The sequence below is a fragment of the Salmo salar genome, chromosome 15, assembly GCF_965601325.2.
Source record: "Salmo salar chromosome 15, fSalSal1, whole genome shotgun sequence".
NCBI lineage: Eukaryota > Metazoa > Chordata > Actinopteri > Salmoniformes > Salmonidae > Salmo > Salmo salar.
The window spans coordinates 74,702,529-74,728,421 of NC_138305.1; the positions used below are offsets into that span (position 1 = coordinate 74,702,529).

Genomic DNA, 25,893 nt, shown 5'->3' on the forward strand with positions numbered 1-25,893 from the left:
ATCCTGTACCTTTGCTCCACCTCTGGATTACTGAACTCTGCCTGTCCCTGAACCTGAGCCTGCCTGCCATCCTGTACCTTTGCTCCTACTCTGGATTATCGACCCCTGCCTGCCTCGACCTGTCGTTTGCCTGCCCCTGCTGTTACAATAAACATTGTTACTTCATAGTCTGCACTTGGGTCTTGCCTTGATACCTGATACTCATGAGGCATTTATACGTTATATTCCGTTATATGCCCTTTTAATTGGTCCTCAGTGAAAGGGCATTCTCATAGGAGAGGATCGGCCCCGTTTCCTCGTAGGAAAACAATTAAAAGTCATACCGCCTCAATACTGCCTCTAACACACACACACACACACACACACACACACACACACACACACACACACACACACACACACACACACACACACACACACACACATACATACATACAGAAAAAGGCTCCAGTATAATACGTACTTTCCTCCCCAGAATATCTTGGTGGTGATGACCAAAGTGGAGCGCCTGTAAGGAGAGAGACGTGTATGAGGGACAGGTGCATGGTGAGCATTCTGACTTGAAAATGGGAGATCCAGTGCATTATGTTATAATTCTTCAGAATGATTTAATTATAATTCTTCTGCACTTAAAACCTCTCTGGGGTATGTGGGACGCACCCTATTCAACAGCCAGTGAAATAGCAGGGCGGCAAATTCAAATTTCTCAAACATACAATTATTATATCCCATTTTAAAGATACACTTCTCGTTAATCCAACCACATTGTCCGATTTCAAAAAGGCTTTACAGCGAAAGCATAACATTAGATTATGTTAGGACAGTGCCGAGACAAGAAAAACCACACAGCCATTTTCCAAGCAAGGAGAGACGTCACAAAAAAAACAGAAATACAGCTAAAATGAATCACTAACCTTTGTTGATCTTCATCAGATGGCACTCATAGGACTTCATGTTACACGATACATGCATGTTTTGCTCGATAAAGTTCATATTTATATCCAAAAAACCCATTTTACATTGGCGTGTAATGTTCAGAAATGTTTTGTCTCCCAAAACTTCCGGTGAATGAGCACATCAATTTACAGAAATACTCATCATAAACGTTGATAAAATATTCAACAGTTATTCAAAGAATTATAGATACACTTCTCCTTAATGCAACCGCTGTGTCAGATTTCAAAAAAGCTTTACGGCGAAAGCAAATTTTGCTATAATCTGAGTACAGCGCTCAGATATTAAAACAAGCCATACAGATACCCGCCATTTTGGAGTCAACAGAAATGACAAAAATTACATTATAAATATTCACTTACCTTTGATGATCTTCATCAGAATGCCCTCCCAGGAATCCCAGTTCCACAATAAATGTTTGTTTTGTTCGATAAAGTCCATCATTTATGTCCAAATACCTTTTTGTTTGCGCGTTTAGTCCACTACTCCAAATGCAGGAAGCGCGCGCAAAATGTCACAACGAAAAGTCAAAAAAAGTTCTATTTACGTTCGTAGAAACATGTCAAACGATGTATAGCATCAATCTTTAGGATGTTTTTATCATAAATCAGTAATATTCCAACCGGACAATTCCAATGTCTTCAAAAAAGAAAAGGAACACAGCTAACTCTCACGTGAGCGCGTGCCTCTGAGCTCATGTCATTTTCTCACTCATCTACTTCCAGGAGCTCTTATTCTCTCCCCATTCACAGTAGAAGCATGAAACAACGTTCTAAAGACTGTTGACATCTAGTGAAAGCCTTAGGAAGTGCAAAATGAACCCTAAGTCACTGTATACTGTATAGGCAAGCACTTGAAAAACTACAAACCTCAGATTTCCACCCTTTCTGGTTGGATTATTCTCAGGTTTTTGCCTGCCATATGAGTTCTGTTATACAGACATCATACAGACATCATTCAAACAGTTTTAGAAACTTCAAAGTGTTTTCTATCCAAATCTACTAATAATATGCATATCCTCCCTTCTGAGCCTGAGTAGCAGGCAGTTTACTACAGGCACGCCTTTCATCCGGACGTCAAAATACTGCCCCCTACCCTAGAGAAGTTAAGTCCCCTTGGCCCCAATGACGATTTGACAGAAAAACAATTAATTCAGAAAAACAATTAATTACTTCATCTGGTGTGTTATTTTTTTACTTGCAGTAATTAATTAATAGTAATTGTTGACTGATTATGTAACTGATTAGGTAAACAAATAAAAAGCAAAAAATAAATAGCACTTTTTATGAAAACCTCGATTCCTGCTGCTGCCTCTTATGATTACCAAACAGGAGAAGAGCTGTAGGCTTTAGCAGGGTACTTCTTCAGAAGTGAGGAAGAAGCCTGTTTGTTTCCCCTCAGCGCTCCCATCCAATGCCATTGACTACCCGGCTAACCCTGCAGGCTAGATAGCTAGCGTTAAGTGCACTTCACCATTCATAAAATAACAAAATCCAGGAGTAACAAACAAGTCTCGCCACTAGCAATCTCCTTCATCCTCCCTTACAAAGAGCGAGTCTAGCTGCTGAGACAGAAAATGTTTGAAATTCGAGAGAGAGATTTGACAGGTGCGGCAGACTAGACACTGGTGTTGTTGTATGCTCAAGACAATGTGTTCAGTGGAATTTAAATCAATGTTTCAGTTAGTTGAACCCCCCATTTTCTTTTCATTCACATAAGTATTCAGACACTTTACTCAGTACTTTGTTGACGCACCTTTAGCAGCGATTACAGCTTTGATTTTTCTTGGGTATGAAGCTACAAGCTTGGCACACCTGTATTTGGGGAGATTCTCCCATTCTTCTCTGCAAATCCTCTCAAGCTCTGTCAGTTTGGATGGGGAGCGTTGCTGCACAGCTATTTTCAGGTCTCTCCAGAGATGTTCGATTGGGTTCAGGTACGGGCTCTGGCTGGGGCACTCAAGGACATTCAGAGACTTGTCCCGAAGCCACTCCTGCGTTGTCTTGGCTGTGTGCTTAGGGTCGTTGTCCTGTTGAAAGGTGAACCTTCACCCCAGTCTGAGGTCCTGAGCGCTTTGGAGCAGGTTTTCATCAAGGCACTCTCTGTAATTTGCTCCATTCATCTTTGCCTCGATCCTGATTAGTCTCCCAGTCCCTGCAGCTGAAAAACATCCCCACATCATGATGCTGCCACCACCAGGTTTCCTCTAGAAGTGACGTTTGGCATTCAGGCCAAAGAGTTCAATCAATTGGTTTCATTAGACCAGAGAATCCTGTTTCTCATGGTCTGGGAGTCTTTAGGTGCCTTTTGGCATACTCCAAGCGGGCTGTCATGTGCATGTTACTGAGGAGTGGCTTCAGTCTGGCCACTCTACCATTAAGGCCTGATTGGGGGAGTGCTGCAGAGATGGCTGTCCTTCTGGAAGGTTCTCCCATCTCCACAGAGGAACTCTAGAGCTCTGTCAGACTGACCATAGGGTTATTGGTCACCTCCCTGACCAAGGCCCTTCTCCTCCGATTGCTCAGTTTGGCCGGGAGGACAGCTCTAGGAAGAGTCGTGGTGGTTTCAAACTTCTTCCAATGATGGAGGCCACTGTGTTCTTGGGGACCTTCAATGCCGCAGACATTTTTTGGTACCCTTCCCCAGATCTTTGCCTCGACACATGGCTGCCTCGGAGCTATACGGACAATTCCTTGTCCTCATGGCTTGATTTCTGCTCTGACATGCACTGTCAACTGTGGAACCTTATATAGACAGGTGTGTGCCTTTCCAAATCATGTCCAATGAATTTAAATTACCACAGGCAGACTCCAATCAAGTTGTAGAAACATCTCAAGGATGATCAATGGAAACAGGATGCACCTGAGCTCAATTTCAAGTCTCATAGCAAAGGGTCTGAATACTTATGTAAATAAGCTATGTGTTTTTTACCTTGAATAAATTTGCTAACATTTCTAAAAACCTATTTTCGCTTTGTCATTATGGGGTATTGTGTGTAGATTGCTGAGGATTTTTTTTATTTAATTCATTTTAGAATATGGCTGTAATGTAAGAAAATGCGGAAAAAGTCAATGGGTCTGAATACTTTCAGAAGGCACTGTAAGTGCAGAGATGACATGTATTTTTTCCCCTGCCCGTTTTGAGACAGGTGCATGATAATGGTCCATTCTAAATCAAAACGAATTTCACACATATATTATTTAGTATATGTAAAGACAAGATTAAATCAAGAATAGTCTGATGGGTGACAATATTAGTTTATCACTTGTGAATTATATATTATCACTTGTCAATTATGCCCAGCTTAAAGCAAGAAACAATGCCCTTTTTGTATGACTTTTTGTAATCATAGTCGCACACCTCATGTAGCCTAGCCCATAGGCCTATATGTTTTGATAAGGTTTGTATCACAACTAAAGTGGACAAATAATGTCTTCAAATGAAGCACATTAATCTGCTTTACAACGGGTGTAGAGCCTAACTGGCATACATAAGCAGCGCGTGAGTTTGAGGTTTGGGAAAGATAATTATCACCATAAAAATGCACCTTTATAATAAAATCATTACAAGCATAATTGTATTTGCGGTCACTTTTAATAATGATGTTTTCCGCTAATGGAACATTTGCGCTTATAGCCTACTACCATGTGCGCATTGCTGCGCTTATAATGTGAAGAAATAGCCTAATAGTTTATTAACATTTTAAGGTAAACATTCTGATCTGTTGCATCAGCCTCATTGCCAGTGGTTGTATTTATTTGGGATTTATCGCATCCCACAACTGTACCAGACTATGCTTGGAATATTTATTTCTCGCACAGAATATAATAGGTCTACTTTTGTACTATGGGGGATAGTAGATTGACATGGGTTAGTGCTTTTGCTGTTCGTTAGGTCTACTCATCTTTTTGTTGCTGACGAAAAGTAAATGTGGACAGTTCTTCCAATATCTTCAATATGCACCTCGGAATTGGATAAGGACGCACGCAGTTGCGTCCCGGATGTGTCTGTCTTCAATTGTAGCTTGTGAGAAAGACCCGGTCACATGAAGGAGAGCAGTGTGAGTGAGATGAGAGGTGCTTCGGAGCAGGCAGCACTCAGGGAGAAGGGCTGCAAAAGGCATGTTTTTTTAGGGTGCATTATGGCCACACAAAGTGGATGCCGCCGGGAAATTCAAGGCATTATCAAGTGCTTCTCAAATTGTGAATGAGAGACTGAAGATGTGTGTACAGCCTGCGCAAAAAAACTAAGCAGAGCTCATGCCTTTCAAGCTACTTTTTCAAATAATCATTGGAGTCGCAACATGCAGCCTTACAATGTAATAAAAATCAAAACATATAGCCCAACGTTTGTAGAACAACTAAAGTTACATTAATAACTCTAAAGTAAGCATATAGGAATACATATTTGTTTGTTAACCGCTCAACACAGAATGCATGTGCTCACTCCCTCCAATCTTTGGAGAAAATATAATTTCTATTTTATTCAGCTTTCTTCAATTGTATTCTTCATACTATAAATTAATATAAAATAATGGCATGGAATTCTAAGCAAATCTTGTCGGCTCAATGAACTAATGTAGCTCACAGCCATATGGCATAGCCAGATCAGGACCTAACATAAGGACAACTCAGAGTATGCTATTCTGTTCTTCTGAAATAGACTACATTTTCTTCATATCATGTTTCTTTAGACCTGTCTAAAATAAATAATGGATTTATTGTGAAGGTGTAGGCTATATTACATGGATTTATTAGACTTTTTAAAATGTAAATGTTCCAAAGGTCTGCATCAGTGGCTTGTAGGCTATGTGTTTATGTTAATTAACCCAATCAAAGGATCAGAGAATGAATCTAGTTCTGAAAGCATAAGCTACAGCTAGCTAGCACTGCGGTGCATACAATGTGATGACTAGTTGACTCAAAGAGAGAGAAAGACAATAGTTGAACAGTTTTGAACAAATTAATTTCTTCAAAAATGAAGGAGAAGCAAGAGAGAGAGAGAGCTAGCTATATGTTGTTGTATTTTTTTCACTTTCACTTGCTTAACTAGCGAATGCAGCTAGCTAGTTTAGTCTACCCAATACCTGGCTCAAACAGAGAGGGATGCTGTGTTACCTAGCTGGCTATGGCTATCCAACACGGGAACTTATCCAAGTCAAGGTAAGCTTTTGTTTTTATTGATTTCTTGCCAACAGGGCCCGCTGGTGTAACTGCTAAACTGCTTGCTGACTGTACACTGTACTGCATGATTGTAGCTAGCGGGTTTACTAATGCGTTAGTTCTAGAAGCTACAGTGGCTTGCAAAAGTATTTACCCCCTTTCCTATTTTGTTGCCTTACAACCTGTAATTAAAATGGATTTTTGGGAGGTTTGTATCATTTGATTTACACAACAAGCCTACCACTTTGAAGATGCAAAATATTTGTTTTTGTGAAACAAACAAGAAATAAGACAAAAAAAATGTAAACTTGAGCGTGCATAACTATTCACCCCCCCCCCCCCCAAGTCAATACTTTGTACAGCCACCTTTTGCAGAAATTACAGCTGCAAGTCTCTTGGGGCATGTCTCTATAAGCTTGGCACATCTAGCCACTGGGATTTTTGCCCATTCTTCAAGGCAAAACTGATCCAGCTCCTTCAAGTTGGATGGATTCCGCTGGTGTACAGCAATCTTTAAGTCATACCACAGATTCTCAATTGGATTGAGGTCTGGGCTTTGACTAGGCCATTCCAATACATTTAAATGTTTCCCATTAAACCACTCCAGTGTTGCTTTAGCAATATGCTTAGGGTCATTGTCCTGCTGGAAGGTGAACCTCTGTCCCAGTCTCAAATCTCTGGAAGACTGAAACAGGTTTCCCGCAAGAATTTCCCTGTATTTAGCGCCATCCAACATTCCTTCAATTCTGACCAGTTTCCAAGTCCCTGCCGATGAAAAACATGGGATGGTGTTCTCGGGGTGATGAGAAGTGTTGGGTTTGCGCCAGACATAGCATTTTCCTTGATTCCCAAAAAGCTGAATTTTAATCTTGTCTGACCAGAGTACCTTCTTCCATATGTTTGGGGAGTCTCCCACATGCCTTTTGGCGAACATCAAATGTGTTTGCTTATTTTTTTCTTTAAGCAAGGGCTTTTTTTCTGTCCACTCTTCTGTAAAGCCCAGCTCTGTGGAATGTACGACTTAAAGGGGTCCTATGGACAGATACTCCAATCTCCGCTGTGGAGCTTTGCAGTTCCTTCAGGGTTATCTTTGGTCTCTTTGTTGCCTCTCTGATTAATGCCCTCCTTGCCTGGTCCGTGAGTTTTGGTGGGCGGCCCCCTCTTGGCAGGTTTGTTGTGGTGCCATATTCTTTCCATTTTTTAACATCCGTGTGATGTTCAAAGTTTCGGATATTTTTTATAACTCAACCCTGATCTGTACGTCTCCACATCTTTGTCCCTGACCAGTTTGGAGAGCTCCTTGGTCTTCATAGTACCGCTTGCTTGGTGGTGCCCCTTGCTTAGTGGTGTTGCAGACTCTGGGGCCTTTCAGAACCGGTGTATATATACTGATATTATGTGACAGATCATGTGACACTTAGATTGCACACAGGTGGACTTTATTTAATGAATTATGTGACTTCTGAAGGTAATTGGTTGCACCAGATCTTATTTAGTGGCTTCATAGCAAAGGGGGTGAATACATATACACGCACCACCTTTCTGTTTTAATTTTTGTAAATTTCTTGAAACAAGTAATTTTTTTTCATTTCACTTCACCAATTTGGACTATTTTGTGTATGTCCATTACATGAAATCCAAATAAAAATATATTTAAATTACAGGTTGTAATGAAACAAAATAGGAAAAACGCCAAGGGGGGTGAATACTTGTGCAAAGCACTGTATGTTGTCTATGATGTTAGCTAATATGGTGACAACGATGTAGGCTGTGAGTAGCGTTTAGCAGTTATGATATGAATGATTGGTTTGGAAACGTTTTTTCGCCTGGTCACAGACAGCTGATGTGTTGTGCACTGAAGTCCACAAGCGAAGGGAAAAGGTAAGAGGAGGAGAGCGCGTAGATGCGAGAAGGAATTATACAACGTGTAAAGTGATCATGCTGTTCATATGTGGCTGCTATGAAAGTGAATTGTGTTTGCGTGTGATCAGGGATGTATTCATTCCGCCAATTCTATTGAAAAAGTTTCTTAAACGGAAGCAAACGGAACAAAACGGGGATAAACATACATTCATTTGTCCAATAGGAACTCTCATTTGCAACTGTTGAACTAATGATTAGAACCTAGATCAGCTAGATGCAAGCAAGAGTGTGCAAGGTGGTGTTGAATGTGTCACTGTCTGTCACCTTGATTACTCAAAATTCTGTCTTGACCTGTGCACCTACGTTGTAAACTTTCATTCATAAGCTAGGTTGTAGCAACCTCATGATGGGTATAGGAAATTTTTTGGGATCATGTAGTAGCCTAAACCTATGGATGTTACACTGAGCTGGGTGAATGGAATATGAAAGACAGTCATCCAATATGCTGTAATAGAAATAAGGCCATGCTCATAAAAAAATATTATGATTTCCAACATAGATGGCATTAGCAATAATTTCACACGCACACACACACACACACACACACACACACACACACACACACACACACACACACACACTGGGGCATGCGTGAAAATTGCTCCGGATGACAACAAAAATCCCATAAAACTCTACGCACCTCCAACCTTTCTTCTTGATGATGTTTCCCAATACGACCTCTGCCCTGGAAGAGAAGAACAACAAATTCTTACAACCATGGGAAGTTTAATGAATACCACTCTTTGGATGTTATTGACAAATGGTGCATGAGGGAAGTACTGAGCACAATTTGTGAAATAGGAGAGCAGTGGGGACTTCTGGTCTATGAGGTCAAGGCTAATGAAGCAGGCGATTTACTGAAACGTGACAGCAGAGAATAATGCTCTGTCTATCGCTTTTTCAGACTTTTTTCAGTCTCTCTCTCTCGCGCTCTCTCTTTCTCTCTCCAAAAGGACATTCTCAGCATGTGAAAGGGAAGGATAGAGGGAGGATTGGGTCGAGGACACTGCATCTCTCTGGCTGTTGACAGATGTTACATCTCTGCCCCAAGGACCAATGTGTTCTCCATGAATGGCTCTTATCATTTCCCATCAAGCACATCTTCCTCTATGTGACAGCTCTTATCAAACACAGCTTTGTTAGTGTGTATTTGTGGTGTGTGTACTGTATGTGGTGTGTGTGTGTTATTAGCAATAATTTCCCCCCCCCCCCCCCCCCCCCCACACACACACACACACACACACACACACACACACACACACACACACACACACACACACACACACACACACACACACACCACACACACACACACACACAATGCAGTTGAAGATGTTCTTATGCAGTTGGAGGGGATGGGAGTTCAACCACGCTCTGAAGCTACAGTGACCTCAAAGTGGTTAGCCACTGAGGCCCAGTAAAACAGACGGAGATGGAATGGAAGAGCGGATGTGTGTGTGTGGTGGGTGTGCATGTGTGTCTGCACATGTGTGCATGTGTGCGCGTGTGTGTGTGCACTCACTTCCCTGCAGCGTAGACCTCCGCTGTGTCAAACAGATTGATTCCGTTCTCATAGGCTAATGTCATTATTTCCTCCGCCATCTACAGAGAGAGAGAGAGAGAGAGAGGTTGGCATGGGTGTCTGTGTCTGTCTAATAGAAGGTCTGAAAAGTGAAAAGGCTTTAGTTGATTAGCATAAAGCAATAACACATGGATAACATGCGCTGTGCACACACTCACCTCATACGCTGCTGCTACTGTCTATTATCTATCCTTGTTAAGTGCCTAGTCACTTTACCCCTACCTATATGTACAATACATATCTACCTCAATAACCTCGTACCCCAATAACCTTGACTCGGTACTGGTACTCCCTGTATATAGCTATGTTGTTTTTACTAATTATTGTTAGTCGTTATTCACTGTGTATTTATACATTACCTCATTTCACTATTTCTATTTTATATTTTATTTGCATCTTTAACTCTGCATTGTTGGAAAATTATTTTCACTGTTAGTCTAGACCTAAAATCTGATTTTAATTAATATAATAATCAATCAAGCAACTAAATGGGATATTGACATGTAGATTCATGGTTGAATTAGGATGTCACTCTAATATCGCACATATTGACTCCACTATGTCACATACACTGTGGACATGAGGAATGGATGTTGTGAGTACGGAGTCTCCGCCTACCTCATCAGTGATCTGTCCTCCGAAGGTAACCCACGTGCCTGTGGAGAGTAGAGAGTGTTAGAACTCTATGGAGTGGTTTCTCGGACCCAGATTAAACCTAGCCCTGAACTTCAAATAATTTCCCATGGAGATTCTCCCTTTCGTTTGCTTTTTACTCCAGGACTAGTTTTAATCAGTGTCCGGGAAACTGCCCCTATGAGTGCGTGTGTGTGTACGCGAGCAGCCATGCATATGCGGAAGTCCATTGTCTGCAGAGAATGTGGTTAACATACGAACATGACATTGAGTTCAATTGAATGGATCATCACACTCACCTAATCCCAGGCAGGACACCCTCAATCCAGACTTGCCTAGGTTTCTGTCAAAAAAGAGAACATGTTAGGCTGTGAAAAATGACTTCACTGACCTGTGCTGTGACAGAAGGAGAAGAGGAATAGCATGAACTGGAGATTCTCCATCCCAAATGACACCCTATTCCCTATATAGTGAACTCCTTTTGACCAGAGTCCTATGAAATACTATTAGTAATAGGTTTCTATATATTGGTTTCTATGGTTGATTTATGTCATATATCACACAGTATATAAATGTAAACACATTGATTCTCTGCAGACTTCTCAACAGACCGCTAGGATAGTGTCCCATGTGTTCAGATCAAAGCAAGGATGAACAACTCAGGGTCCAAGAGCAGCTTTCTGCTATCTTCTGGTTGAGATAGAGATCTGACAGTGAAGTCCTATAACTGCAGCTACAGCAGAAGACCCAGTTATTTCACTGCAATTGTGAAAGATACAAATGCCTTGTGGATATGCCACGGGGACAAGATTACTCAAAGCATCGTGTCTGTGTGTGTGAGTGATATAGAGATCCCCCATAATCCAGTGCTCAGTGTCACTGAGAGGGCCTTTGCTCCTAACACATCCCTGGATACAGAGGGGGGTGAGTGAGGAGATGAATATGTGGCTTTTGTTTCCTGATTCTCTGGGTTGCCGAGCTCTTTCTCTAGCGCCCACAACGCCAAGGCCGCAAAGCCATGCTGCTCTACATACACCTTTCCTCCTCCCCATGGTTACCATGAAGCACATAACGACCAATGTTGCTATGAAAAGGGCTGGGCAAATTGATTGATTGATGGTTCCGATGGCTCAGTTGGTCAGAGAGTAGTGCTCACAACACCAAAGTTGTGGGTTCAATTGCCGGGCTACATCCCACATAGGCAACTGAATACTTTGGATACAAACATATGCTAAACATAGAGATGGAAAGAGGGCACTCCTATTTTTGTGAACACACTACCCATCTCTATGCTGCTAAGGACTTAAGGACTGTTCAGTAGCTCTGGTGTTTTCCTATGGTGTTTTCGGCCAACTCAATGGCCACCTGAGATTGGAAGGTTTGGGGATTCGATCCCTAGTCATACGTAATACCCGATGCCTCTTTACTTGGCACTCAGCAATAAGGAGATGGATTAGGGGTATGGCCCTGTGATAGACCAGCTTCCTGATTTGCTCCATTGTTGGTTATCTCGACGAACTCATGAGTAACACATAAACCCTATAAAGAGGCTTATGGAAAAGTGGTACTGTGGAATCAGAGTTCATGCAGTCAGTCATAGGGAGACTCAGCTTGCCCTCACTCAAGCCCCATGGTAAGTAAGGCAGCTGTGTTCATTAAGAAATTCACTTCCCCAACACATTTCTTCATTAGCCCAGCATATGACTCAACGCTACTGTCTGTGCTCAGGTCGAGTGTCTCGGCTTGTATGCATTGAGCAGCAGATACAGCAAGCTCATTCACTGACAGAGACCACACACATACACTATATATACAAGAGTATGTGGACACCCCTTCAAATTAGTGGATTCGGCTATTTCAGCCACACCTGTTGCTGACAGGTGTATAAAATCGAGCACACCGCCATGTAATCTCTATAGACAAAAATCGTCAGTAGAAAGGCTCCGTGAAGAGCTCCGTGACTTTCAACTTGGCACCATCATATGATGCCACCTATCCAACAAGTCAGTTCGTCAAATGTCTGCCCTGCTAGAGCTGCCCCAGTCAACCGTATGTGCAGTTATTGTGAAGTGGAAACGTCTAGGAGCAACAACGGCTCAGCCGCAAAGTGGTAGGCCATACAAGCTCACAGAATGGGACTGCCAAGTGCTGAAGTGCGTAGTGCATAAAAATGATCTGTCCTCTGTTGCAACACTCACTACCGAGTTCCAAACTGCCTCTGGAAGCAACGTCAGCACAATAATTGTTCGTTGAGAGCTCCATGAAATGGGTTTCTATGGCTGAGCAGCCGCACGCAAGCCTAATATCACCATGCGCAATGCCAATCGTTGGCTGGAGTGGTGTAAAGCTTGCCTCCATTGGACTCTGGAGTAGTGGAAATGCATTCTCTGGAGTGATGAATCACGCTTCACCATCTGGCAGTCAGACGGACTAATCTGGGTTTGGCGGATGCTAGGAGAACGTTTCCTGCCCCAATGCATAGTGCCAACGGTAAAGTTTGGTGGAAGATGAATAATGATCTGGGGCTGTTTTTCATGGTTCGGGCTGGGCACCTTAGTTCCAGTGAAGGGAAATGTTAACGCTACAGCATGCAATGACATTCTAGACGATTCAGTGCTTCCAACTTTGTGGCAACAGTTTGGGGAAGTTCTTGTCCTGTTTCAGCATGATAATTCCCCCATGCACAAAGTGAGGTCCATACAAAAATGGTTTGTTGAGATCCGTGTGTGGAAGAACTTGACTGGCCTGCACAAAGCCCTGACCTCAACTACAATGAACACTTTTGGGATGAATTGGAATGTCGATTGCAAGCCAGCCCTAATCGCAAAACATCAGTGCCCGACCTCACTAATGCTCTTGTGGCTGAATGGAAGCAAGTCCCCGCAACAATGCTCCAACATCTAGTGGAAAGCCTTCCCAGAAGAGGGGAGGCTGTTATAGCAGCAAAGGTGGGATCAACAACATATTAATGCCCATAATTTTGGAATGAGATGTTCGACAAGCAGGTGTCCACATACATTTGGTCATGTAGTATATAAACATACACAAATGCATACACATACACACCACAAAAAAAGCCTCGTACTCAGACATCACATACTGTGAGTCACACATGCACGTAAACGCACACACACATCGTAAAACATCTCATACCATGACAGAGAGCAGTGTTGACTCTTAGTTAGCAAGCTGGTGTAAACTAACAGATCTGAATTAGGAAGTGACCCTGTGCTTCTTGAATATGTAGAGTAATTGGGTTGAGTGTGTTGTTATGCAAGGTTATTCAAGTGCCTTCGTAATGTATAGGGGAGGAGGTGGAGAGATATGTGTAATGAGATATGAGAGGGTCATTATTATGAGAAATAAGATACAAGAAAGTGTAAGGTATAAGCAGTAGATATACAAGAAGGTAATGCTATGAGAGCGAAAAAGCTTATCTGGGTGTGATAAGACAAAGAGTGGATGTTAGTTTTGCGAGAGCTACCGCAGAGGGGAAGCTTTATTTCACTGTTATTTATACAGGTATAGTACCAGTCAAGAGTTTGGACACACCTACTAATTTCAGGGTTTTTCTTTATTTGTACTATTTTCTACATTGTATAATAATTGTGAAGACATCAAAACGATGAAATAATCATGTAGTAACCAAAAAAGTGTTAACAAATCAAAATATATTTTATATTTGAGATTCTTCCAAGTAGCCACCCTTTGCCTTGAAGACAGCTTTGCACACTCTTGGCATTCTCTCAACCAGCTTCCTGAGGTAGTCACCTGGAATGCATTTCAATTAACAGGTGTGCCATGTTAAAAGTTAATTTGTGGAATTTATTTTCTTCTTAATGCGTTTGAGCCAATCGGATGTGTTGTGACAAGGTGGGGGGGTATACCGAAGATAGCCCTATTTGGTAAAAGACCAAGTCCATATTATGTCAAGAACAGCTCAAATAAGCAAAGAGAAATGACGGTCCATTATTACTTTAAGACATGAAGGTCAGTCAATGCAGAAAATGTCAAGAACTTTGAAAGATTCTTCAAATGAACTCGCAAAAACCATCAGGCGCTATGATGAAACTGGTTCTCATGAGGTCTGCCACAGGAAAGGAAGACCCAGAGTTACCTCTCCTTCAGAGGATAAGTTCATTAGAGTTTCCAGCATCAGAAATTGCAGCCCGAATAAATGTTTCACAGAGTTCAAGTAACAGACACATCTCAACATCAACTGAGGAGGAGTGAATAAGGCCTTCATGGTCGAATTGCTGCAAAGAAACCACTGCTAAAGGACACCAATAAGAAGAAGAGACTTGGTTGGGCCAAGAAACACGAGCAATGGACATTAGACCAGTGGAAATCTAGCCTTTGGTCTGCGAGTCCAAGTTTACAATTTTTGGTTCCAACCGCCGTGTCTTTGTGAGACGCACAGCAGGTGAACAGATGATCTTCGCATGTGTGGTTCCCACCATGATGCATGGACGAGGAGGTGTGATGGTGTGGGGCTGCTTTGTTGGTGACACTGTCTGTGATTTATTTAGAATTCAAGGCACACTTAACCAGCATGGCTACCCCAGCATTCTTTAGCGATACTCCATCCCATCTGGTTTGCGCTTAGTGGGACTATCATTTGTTTTTCAACAGGACAATGACCCAAAACACCTCCAGACTGTAAGTGATAGTGTGCTGCATCAGGCCTGGCCTCCACAATCACCCGACCTCAACCCAATTGAGATGGTTTGGGATGAGTTGGACTGCAGAGTGAAGGAAAAGCAGCCAACAAGTGCTCAGCATATGTGGGAACTCCTTCAAGACTGTTGGAAAAGTATTCCAGGTGAAGCTGGTTGAGAGAATGCCAAGAGTGTGCAAAGCCGTCATCAAGGCAAAGGTTGGCTACTTTGAAAAATCTAAAATCTAAAATATGTTTTGATTTGTTTAACACTTTTTTGATTTTACTACATGATTCCATATGTGTTATTTCATAGTTTTTATGTCTTCACGATTATTCTACAATGTAGAAAATAGTAAAAATAAAGAAAAACCCTTGAATGAGTGGGTGTGTTAAAACTTTTGACTGGTACTGTAAGTCAATTAAGAACAAATTCTTATTTACAATGATGACCTGAAGCAAAGGAACTAGGCTCCCATTAGTAGGCACAGCAAGTACCAACGGAATTCCACCCCCAAATATCAAATCCTTCCTCCAATCTCAGACCCCCCCCCCAATATTTCCCATTTCCTCATTCATTTTAGCTTGGCTACGTCCTTAAATGAGCAGTTTGATAGAGTTCACATCCATCTAAAAGTACTGAATATGGACAGAAAGAATAAATGAGCTCCAATGCTGAAAAGTTAAACAGCTTGACCTTTAAAGGTCCATTACATAACATTTCCACATTCTTACATATGTGTAGTGGTAAAGGGATGACATGACATGGAAAAACAAAACATCTGAAGCTACGGTATACATTTGCTTGTTTACTGGGGAGTGGCAGATTGGGCCACCTCCAGTGTATACAAACAAACAGTAGTTCTTTCTCTCTCTCTCACCCCATACTTATCTCTTACTGCCGGCAGTGTTACCAAGCTGTTGCCTTGGCCCCAGTATCAGTTAAAAGAGGGATGGATAGTGCAGAGCATTTAGCGTTTATCACAGGAGGTTGGTGGCACCTTAATTGTGGAGGACTGGAGCGGAATAAGTAGAATGGTATCAAATACATCAAACACATGGTTTGATGCCATTACATTTGCTCCGTTCCAGCTATTATTATGAGCCGTCCTCCCGTAAGCAGCCTCCACTGGTGTTAACGTAATCACCTCTTAAAGCTAGAATCCTTAATTGAAACAATAACAAAGCGGATCTGTCACGCCCTGATATGTTTCACCTGTCCTTGTGCTTGTCTCCACACCCTCCAGGTGTCGCCCATCTTCCCCAATTGTCTCCTGTGTATTTATACCTGTGTTCTCTGTTTGTATGTTGCCAGTTTGTCTTGTTTGTTCAAGCCTACCAGCGGTTTGTGTCTCAGCTCCTGCCTTTTCCAGTTTCTCTTTACACACCCTCCTGGTTTTGACCCTTGCCTGTCCTGACTCCGAGCCCGCCTGCCTGACCACTCTGCCTGTCCCTGACCCCGAGCCTGCTTGCCGTCCTGTACCTTTTCTCCACCCCTGGATTACTAAACTCTGCCTGTCCCTGAGCCTGCCTGTCGTCCTGTACCTTTGCTCCTACTCTGGATTACCGACCCCTGCTGGCCTTGACCTGTCGTTTACCTGCCCCTGGTTTTACAATAAACATTGTTACTTCACACAGTCTGTACTTGGGTCTAACCTTGATCCTTGATCACCCTGCCTCTGTTTCTGTAAAAATTGATGGGAGGGATGGGCCTGGAGAAATGTAACCACTGTCAAATTCATAGACAGAATTATGGATGCAAGGACTGACCATACATAATGTCAAATTATAGTTTTAACCATGTTTTGATGCTATACAGTGTTATATACATAATACATTATTTACAACCATTAGAGTAAAACAAGCTTATATTTTGAGTTCTGATGGGGTACAGCAGTTGAACTAAGCTCAAGAGGTATTTATAAATTGTATTCTTCAAGAATCAATGGGTAAATTATTAATTTATAAGTCCACAAATGGATGTAGCAACTAAGGAGTCTAGCTTTAAAGCAGCACTTTCAATCTCTTTTTCTGCCCACAGTGAGCAAATAATGGAGAATAAATTCCTCCACCTCAATGGTGGACAGTCTAAATGAAACTCATTTCTTCAGTCTGTCTCACTCTCTTTTCTTGCTCTTATCTCTTCATTTTCCCTCTCATCCTCACCCGCTCACCAGCTCACCATGACTATCTCTGGCTGTCAACCTCTCCAAAGCTCTGTCGCTCCCCTCGCTCTACCTCTCCCATCATTCTCTTTACCACACGTTTTCTGCCTTTGTTTCTCACTCTCGCCCTCTTTACCTCTCTCTCTCTCAACTGCTGTCCACTCCTCGACGATGTCACCAAACTGGTGTTGAGCAGCGGGCAGAGAGATGGATAATACACATGAAATGAAATCAAAGGCACATCATGAAATCAAAGGCACATGACTTTAGTGTCTGTGTGGGGCCCAACGTAGCTCTGTAGAAAGTACCTAATGGATCTGAGGAAGCGCTTACACAAGGTTATGGGGACGTTATGTGTGTGTGTGTGTGTGTGTGTGTGTGTGTGTGTGTGTGTGTGTGTGTGTGTGTGTGTGTGTGTGTGTGTGTGTGTGTGTGTGTGTGTGTGTGTGTGTGTGTGTGTGTGTGTGTGTGTGTGTGTGTGTGTGTGTGTGTGTGTGTGTGCGCGCGCGCGCGCGTGTGTGTGTATGTGTGTGTGCAGGGACTTTTCTGCATAGAAAATGCTTGGGCTGTATTTTAACAAACCTAACGCAATGGTAAATCTTAGTGCTGGTGGTAGCACAAAAGGTCCTGAGGTGTGTCAGAAATGTTCACTGCGGGAAGTAGGAGCGCAATAGCTGGCGGTTTTGCGAAAGGGCTGGTTTTTGGTCAATAAATAAAGTCTAGGTGTGACGAGGACTTGGCCACTCACTGACCAATCAACGTGTTTCATGGCTTAATTCTGCATGTCATTAGCTCAAGTTCTGTGGGTTATTGACAGTCTGTTGTCATCAACTCCAATTCGGCTGGGGGCACGGATTATTCTCGCCATACTCCATTGTGGATTGATTTGATACTACAGTTTATTAAATAGCATAGGCTACAGTAACGATTTATAGCAACAATAAAAAACACAACAGTAGGTTTGGAGTGATGGCAGTCAACACTTTATAATTACTCCACGTAATAATGCATTTATAATGGATAGGTAAAATAGTTTATTCATAATTTATTAATCCTTAAGAATTTGTTAATGTTAGTAATGTAATTATTCACACATTTATAAACAACTTTTAAAGCATTTAATATTGATTCATAAGAAATTAGGTCCTTATAATCCATTTACTAATCATTAGTTAAGTCTTTTTGCGTGGCCTCATGGAAAGTGATGGTTATTTGTACTTTATAAATATTTCTCCTCTACCCTGCAACTCTTTCCCAGGTTCTTGGTGTACAAGGTTTCACTACCCTAACATATGGAATTGTTTAAGACGGCCATACCATGGATCATTTGGGTATTTGATGTTGAATTTTAGGACCCATTTAGGTAAATATCTTTATTTTATTTTTTACTTTTTTGGGGGATATAATATCGAATTTGGCAGTTTACTACTACAGCCTATCAAAACGCCTTGAATAACACATTCTTAAATTGCAAAAAAGTCAGTCAAAAAATAAATCATTGTCCTATATCTAGGTGATATAAGAAAACTCAGGAAAAAGCTTTTGGGGACAAATACAGTGCCTTCGGAAAGTATTCAGACCTGTTGACTTTTTCCACATTTTGTTAAGTTACAGCCTTATTCTAAAATGTATTAAATTGTTTTTTCCTAATCAATCTACACACAAAGCAAAAACAGGTTTTAGAGTTTTTTTGCTAATTTATAAAAATAACATTTACATAAGTATTCAGACCCTTTAATCAGTACTTTGTTGACGCACCTTTGGCAAAAATGCGTTGTCTTGGCTGTGTGCTTAGTGTCATTGTCCTGTTGGAAGTTGAACCTTCACCCCAGTCTGAGGTCCTGAGTGCTCTGGAGCAGGTTTTCATCAAGGATCTCTCTGTACTTTGCTCCGTTCATCTTTGCCTCAATCCTGACTAGTCTCCCAGTCCCTGCCGTTGAAAAACACCCCCACAGCACCAGTATGCTTCACCATAGGGATGGTGCCAGGTTTCCTCTAGAAGTGACGCTTGGCATTCAGGCCAAAGAGTTCAATATTGGTTTCATCAGACCAGATAATCTTGTTTCTCATGGTCGTAGAGTCTTTAGGTGCCTTTTCGCAAACTCCAAGCGGGCTGTCATGTGCTTTTTACTGAGGAGTGGCTTCCGTCTGGCCACTCTACCATAAAGGTCTGATTGGTGGAGTGCTGCAGAGATGGTTGTCCTTCTGGAAGGTTCTCCCATCTCCACATAGGAACTCTAGAGCTCTTTCAAATTGACCATCAGGTTCTTGGTCACCTCCCTGACCAAGGCTCTTCTCCCCCGATTGCTCAGTTTGGCTGGACGGCCAGCTCTAGGAAGAGTCTTGTTGGTTCCAAACTTCTTCCATTTAAGAATGATGGAGGCCACTGTGTTCTTGGGGACCTTCAATGCTGCAGAAACTGTTTTGGTACCCTTCCCCAGATCTGTGCCTCGACACAATCCTCTCTCGGAGCTCTACGGAAAATTCCTTCGACCTCATGGCTTGGTTGTTGCTCTGACATGCACTGTCAACTGTGGGACCTTATATGGACAGGTGTGTGCCTTTCCAAATCATATCCAATCAATTACTTTACCACAGGTGGACTCCAATCCAGTTGTAGAAACAGCTCAAGGATGATCAATGGAAACAGGATGCACCTTAGCTCAATTTCGAGTCTCATAGCAAAGGGTCTGAATACTTATGTAAATAAGGTATTTCAGTTTTTATTTGTAAGAAATTTGCTAAGATTTCTAAAATCTAAAATCCCGCTTTGTCATTATGGGTTATTGTCTGTAGATTGGTGAGTCATTCGTTTTATTTAATCCATTTTAGAATAAGGCTGTAATGTAACAAAATGTGGAAGTCAAGGGGCCTGAATACTTTCCGAATGCACTGTATGTTGTGATAAAATAAAATAAAGCAGTCCTATTTTCTCACTTTGAAATCATGGGTAAATGCAGACCAAAAGAGTCAATGATGATCCTGGTAATTCTTAAAAACATGCTGAAAAACAAGAAAAAAGACTGGTTGACCTCACGATCCAGACGAATCCAGTCAATAACTAAATGGTGAAATTCTTACACCTTACTAAGTAGCATTCACAACAACACATGCACACACACACAGAAGGATGCATGTGTCAAGGCTTTCGGAAGGATCGGACCAATACGCAGCGTGATCGTAGTTCCACATCTTTTATTCAGTCGTGAAACTAATGCAATAAACCATAAACTTGAAATACAAAAACAAGAAAGCCGTGACGCAGAGCAGGCATACACTACTCACAAAATTAATCACCCACAAAACACCAGTGGGACAAACATCAACTTAAATATGGCCTCCAATTAGAGACAACGACTACCGGCTGCCTCTAATTGGAGGTCATGCCAAACAAAAACTAACCTAGAAATACAAAACTAGAAACTAAACATAGAAATACAAAAACGGACAAACACCCCCTGTCACGCCCTGGCCAATTCTACCATACAAAATAACAACTTACTATGGCATGAACATCCACACATGCACACAAGCAAACACAGACACACACACTGTATGTGTGGTACTACTTTGCATAATTAACATGGTTTAGTTATTTTATCTGAATTGACAGTGAGGACTAACAGTAGAACTTGGCTGGCCGGCTCTTCAATTAACCTTTCATCTATTTATAGTGGTAGATGGCCGATAGGAACATAATGATCATCATCATCATCATCCTCATAAACGTAATCACAGCTCATTAAATTTGTGTGTGTGTGTGTATGTGTTTGTGTGTGTGTGTTACACAACATCCCCCCTGTACTCCCTGACCTAAGTAGGTAAAGACGGCATCTGTGAATAATTAATATTTCAATATTTAATCAAAGTTAAGGTTAAGTATGTAGCTACAGTATAAAGCATCAAGCCGTTCAAGTGATTCAATTAGGACTTTCTAGACTGTCAGATACAATTACAAAAACGTCTACCCATTTCACAGAAAAATTCAAGACACAATACATATGAAAAACATACTGTACAATAACAATTCTCTATGAGAGGGGAATAGTATTAATACAAAACAATAATATTTAGCATTTGTCTGAAGCCAAAAAGACAGGAAATTCAAATGAGCATCAACATCCAAATTTGATCTATGCACTAACAAGGTTTTTCAGCATAGTCAGCTTTGACACCTGATACAGTACTGTATCTTTTTGATACGTCACAGCTCCGAACATAGAAAAGGACACATAGATCAAGACACGATGCATTACTGTGAATGAGAACGTATGGTCTGTAATATTACTTCTATTATATCTCATATTTTTCTCCTTCAACAAAGATGTTAGCATGTTATCATTTGCCATTTACCCCCTGATGATTGCATTAATTAATTTGGAATGTAATCATCAAAGATTAAATTAAAACCAATCAATAACACCTTTCTTGGATATTCAAACGGAAGTTGATGGTCCTAATGAATCTTTCTCTGTGATAACTACCTGACTGATGTCTTGAGATGTTGCTTCAATATATCCACATAATTGTCCTTCCTCATTATGCCATCTCGTTTGTGAAGTGCACCAGTCCCTCCTGCAGCAAAGCACCCCCACAACATGATGCTGCCACCCCCGTGCTTCACCGTTGGGATGGTGTTCTTCGGCTTGAAAGCCTCTCCCTTTTTCCTCCAAACATAACGATGGTCATTATGGCCAAACAGTTCTATTTTTGTTTCATCAGACCAGAGGACATTTCTCCAAAAAGTACGATCTTTGTCCCCATGTGCAGTTGCAAACTGTAGTCTGCCTTTTTTATGGCGGTTTTGGAGCAGTGGCTTCTTCCTTGCTGAGCGGCCTTTCAGGTTATGTTGATATAGCACTCATTTTACTGCGGATATAGATACTTTTGTACCTGTTTCCTCCAGGTCCTTTGCTGTTGTTCTGGGATTTACTTGTACTTTTCACACCAAAGTACTACGTTCATCTCTAGGAGACAGAACGCGTCTCCTTCCTGAGCGGTATGATGGCTGTGTGGTCCCATGGTGTTTATACTTGAGTACTATTGTTTGTACAGATGAACGTGGAACCTTCAGATGTTTGGAAATTGCTCCAAAGGATGAACCAGACTTGTGGAGATCCACAACATTTTTTCTGAGGTCTTGGCTGATTTCTTTTGATTTTCCCATGATGTCAAGCAAAGAGGCACTGAGTTTGAAATACATCCACAGGTACGCCTCCAATTGACTCAAATGATGTCAATTAGCCTTTCAGAAGCTTCTAAAGCCATGACATCATTTTCTGGAATTTTCCAAGCTGTTTAAAGGCACAGTCAACTTAGTGTATGTAAACTTCTGACCCACTGGAATTATGATACAGTGAATTATAAGTGAAATAATCTGTCTGTAAACAATTGTCAGAAAAAATACTTGTGTCATGCACAAAATAGATGTCCTAACCGGCTTGCCAAAACTATAGTTTGTTAACAAGAAATTGGTGGAGTGGTTGAAAAACAAGTTTTAATGACTCCAACATAAGTGTATGTAAACTTCCGACTTCAACTGTATGTATTAGAAATGACAGTGCAACATTAAAGTCATTTCAGGACACTTCAAATGTGTAATGTCAGCAATCAGTAATATTGCTTGTACTGAAAGCTTTATCAAGGGTACAGTAACATACACAGTATACTGTACATGTATATTCTGTCTATAGTCAGAATACATTAAACACATTTCAGAGATTCCAACCTACATCATAGACTATGTATCCCTAGACTATGTATCTGAGATGGACTACTGTGGCTGAATTAGGGCTGAGGGGTGGGTGTGTGTGTGTGTGTGTGTGTGTGTGTGTGTGTGTGTGTGTGTGTGTGTGTGTGTGTGTGTGTGTGTGTGTGTGTGTGTGTGTGTGTGTGTGCGTGTGTTAAGGTTAGGTTAAGGGGTAGGATTAGGGCTAGGTTTAGGGTTTGGTGGTAGGGAAAATCAAAATAAAATTGTGGTGAAACATTTTTACTCCACGAAAAGTCCTGAAATTTCACGAAAATGTGTGTGTGTGTGTGGTGAGGAGGATGAGATTTAGCTAGGGGTTTTGTGTGACTCACAAATTCAATAGAGGAAAAAAGACAAAACACACAACTGTCACTAAAAGTTAAAGGGCGCTTTATCATCAAAGCCACCTCCAGCTCCACCAGAGCTTAATGACAAAATGCTCGATCCCTCAGTCTTTACCTTAAAAGTAAAATGTAAGAATTTTAAGCTCTATTTCCACTTCAAAGTCTAATTCATTAAGACTGATAGCGCTAATACCGTTCTGCTCGTCTCATTCATAGCAGTATAGTAGTGACGGGGAGTCGTTTGAGCTGTCAGCTTCCTTTTACTACTGATTACAAGCTTCAGCATCAGGATGAACTGCTGTAATGTCACTAGAACTTTTCTTACAAGTACAGTTCTATTGAATCCATCACATAGCATGCATGATTCTAAACATTTCTCCCAAAGGTGTATACTAATTTTGTGTCAGGAAAGGTCTTAAAGTAATGATACTAGCTATAGACTAGTTGTAAAGTATATCATCCCACTTGAATTCAGCTAAAAACGTATTCACTCTCCACTTAGTTGATTGGCATTAAGTTGATTATCCGTCTTATTCATTTCACAGTCAACACTATAATGAGGTCAGAGAATAATGAGAAAGGTAATAGACAGAACTATGAGCAATATTCCATAGCCCCATTACAATCAGTCATCCATGAAATCCGTTCTCTCTCTTTCCTGCACAGTCATATACACGTGCACCAGCACATCAGAGAGCAAGGTAATGTGTCAAACTATTCTACACACTTGAACAGAGAGACAAGGTCTCTTCCACTCATGCCTGCCATTCTTGCAAGGTTGCAGGTCTCGTCATTACAATTTGTACAGACAGTATCTTACGCTCTTGCTAAGGTACAGGGTCAGGGTGTCATATCTATACATCCCACTCTTGACAGAACACAGAGAACTATTTCACCCACAGATGGTACAGTATTGGGGTCTGGGGCCATATGTATCAAGCATCTCAGAGTAGGATTGCTGATCTAGGATTAGGTGCACCTAGTGTTGTGATCTAAAAGGCAAAACTGATCCTGTCAGCACTCGTTCTCCAAGACGCTTCATGCATATGGCTCCCCAGCTCTTGTCCAGGTGCATGCATGGGGTCTTTCCTGGACTCCTACCTATACTTCATGCCAGTGCGTATGCTCTGGTCGCTGGACGAGGGAATGTTGACGGACAGCTGTCCCAGGCTGCGGGCCACCATGGCCACAGCGCGGAACTTGTTCTTGGTGCTCAGACTGGGGCTGTTGGAGTTACGTTGGTTCAGACGTTCCTCCGTGGTGCGTGTCACGCCACCGCCACGGTGGTTGTCCGAGCACACTAACGACACCTGCATGGTGGTGACCCAGTGATGATGGCCCTGTAGGGCAGCTTAGACTCGACTCGGACGGAAAATAAGCACTCAAACGAGCTTGAGGAACCCACTGAAGGAGAAGACAAAGATGACAACAGAGAGGAAGACCTTCCGAGTCGGGTTGTCAACAAGCAGTTAGCATCCTGTTTCAAGTCTTAGCCTACCTCCCCCAGAAGCACAGGATGAAAGAGAACAAACTACTAGCAGTTGAACTACGAGTTCGATACTGCGTGGCAAACTGTCCGGCAGTGCAGAAAAGAGAGGTGGTCTGCTGCAGCTCAGTGTCCAGTATGTCCACAGTATTCACTGTGGCTTTCAGAGGCAGAGCAGTGACAAAAACAGACTTTTCAGATTCAGACTGTCCAATCTCAAGAACAAACTACTAGTGGTAGTAGTTTAGGAGATAAAGGAGATTCAGACAGAGAGTAGACTGCAGCAGCTCAGTGTCCAGTGTAGTCCAACTCAGCGCAATGATGTGTCTCCCCGTCTGGAAGGAGCACACGCCACAGAGAGAGAGCGAGTGAGCGAGAGAGCGAGAGATCGCCTCAACTATTCTGTTCTGGATCAGCTAATGCTCCTCATTTCACAAACGTACACTGATCAGTAAAACACACACTTGCCCCCTTCCTTCAAGCAGATTTCAGAGAGTTCATAACATACTCATTTCATAATTAAATGGGTTCTTTTGCTTATTTTTCCTCCCTACCTCTTTCCACATTAATTCAATACTATTACTTTTATTTTACCAGGTAAAAAAAAGGCATTCTCATTCACATTTTCGACAAGACTATTGTTTTAGATTATCGTTCAGCTGCTTCGGTACAGACAGACACTATCAATGTCAAACCCTGTGTCCTTTCCTCTGCTGACTACAGTGGAAGGGGGTGAAAGGTGAGGACAGGTTGAAAGTCTAACATATCCAGACTCTGTTAGCACAGGAACAATGCTTGTTATACAACCTGACCTGCATCAAATTAGGAGCAGGTGAAGAGCAATGGACATGAGCAGTTTCCAACATTGTCAAATGAATTACCAATTTTTTTCCATTGACCCAAAGTCAATGAAAGTCGTTTTCCCTCACAATTTACATGGCTTAATGATTAATGTAGCACTTAACATCATTGACATTGTGATTCATGAAGAATGCATCTCGGCCTCCTTATTTTTTCCTTTTTGTGTTTTGAGTGTGAGTATTTACTGAACTCTACAACAACAAATCAATTCTCTCACGCACCGGTCACCATTCCTTTTCGCATGAGCACAGACCCTCATACTGCTTTTCTATTTTGTGTTAGAGAAATAGACATATACGAAAGAGAGATGTCAGCGAATGTCAGCGAACTCAGTCAACCCCTGATGTCAACCCCTGAGACATGCACTGCTTTACTGT

At 41.7% G+C, this 25,893-nt stretch overlaps 1 protein-coding gene across 4 annotated transcripts in view; it reads right to left on the reverse strand.

Annotated features, from left to right (window-relative positions):
• Positions 1-25,893, reverse strand: part of LOC106572215 (voltage-gated potassium channel subunit beta-2) — a 111,414-nt gene that overhangs the window by 21,795 nt on the left and 63,726 nt on the right. For 2 of the 4 annotated variants that reach the window (XM_014146206.3, XM_045696012.2), the window contains exons 4-8: positions 10,554-10,597; positions 10,240-10,277; positions 9,562-9,641; positions 8,680-8,724; positions 464-508 (exon numbers count right to left, since the gene is read on the reverse strand). In XM_014146206.3, coding sequence (XP_014001681.1) covers positions 464-508; positions 8,680-8,724; positions 9,562-9,641; positions 10,240-10,277; positions 10,554-10,597 — 252 coding nt within the window. Of the gene's footprint in view, positions 1-463; positions 509-8,679; positions 8,725-9,561; positions 9,642-10,239; positions 10,278-10,553; positions 10,598-24,270; positions 25,591-25,893 lie in introns of those variants that run through there. The other 2 variants (XM_014146204.3, XM_014146205.3) reach the window with 2 other exon arrangements.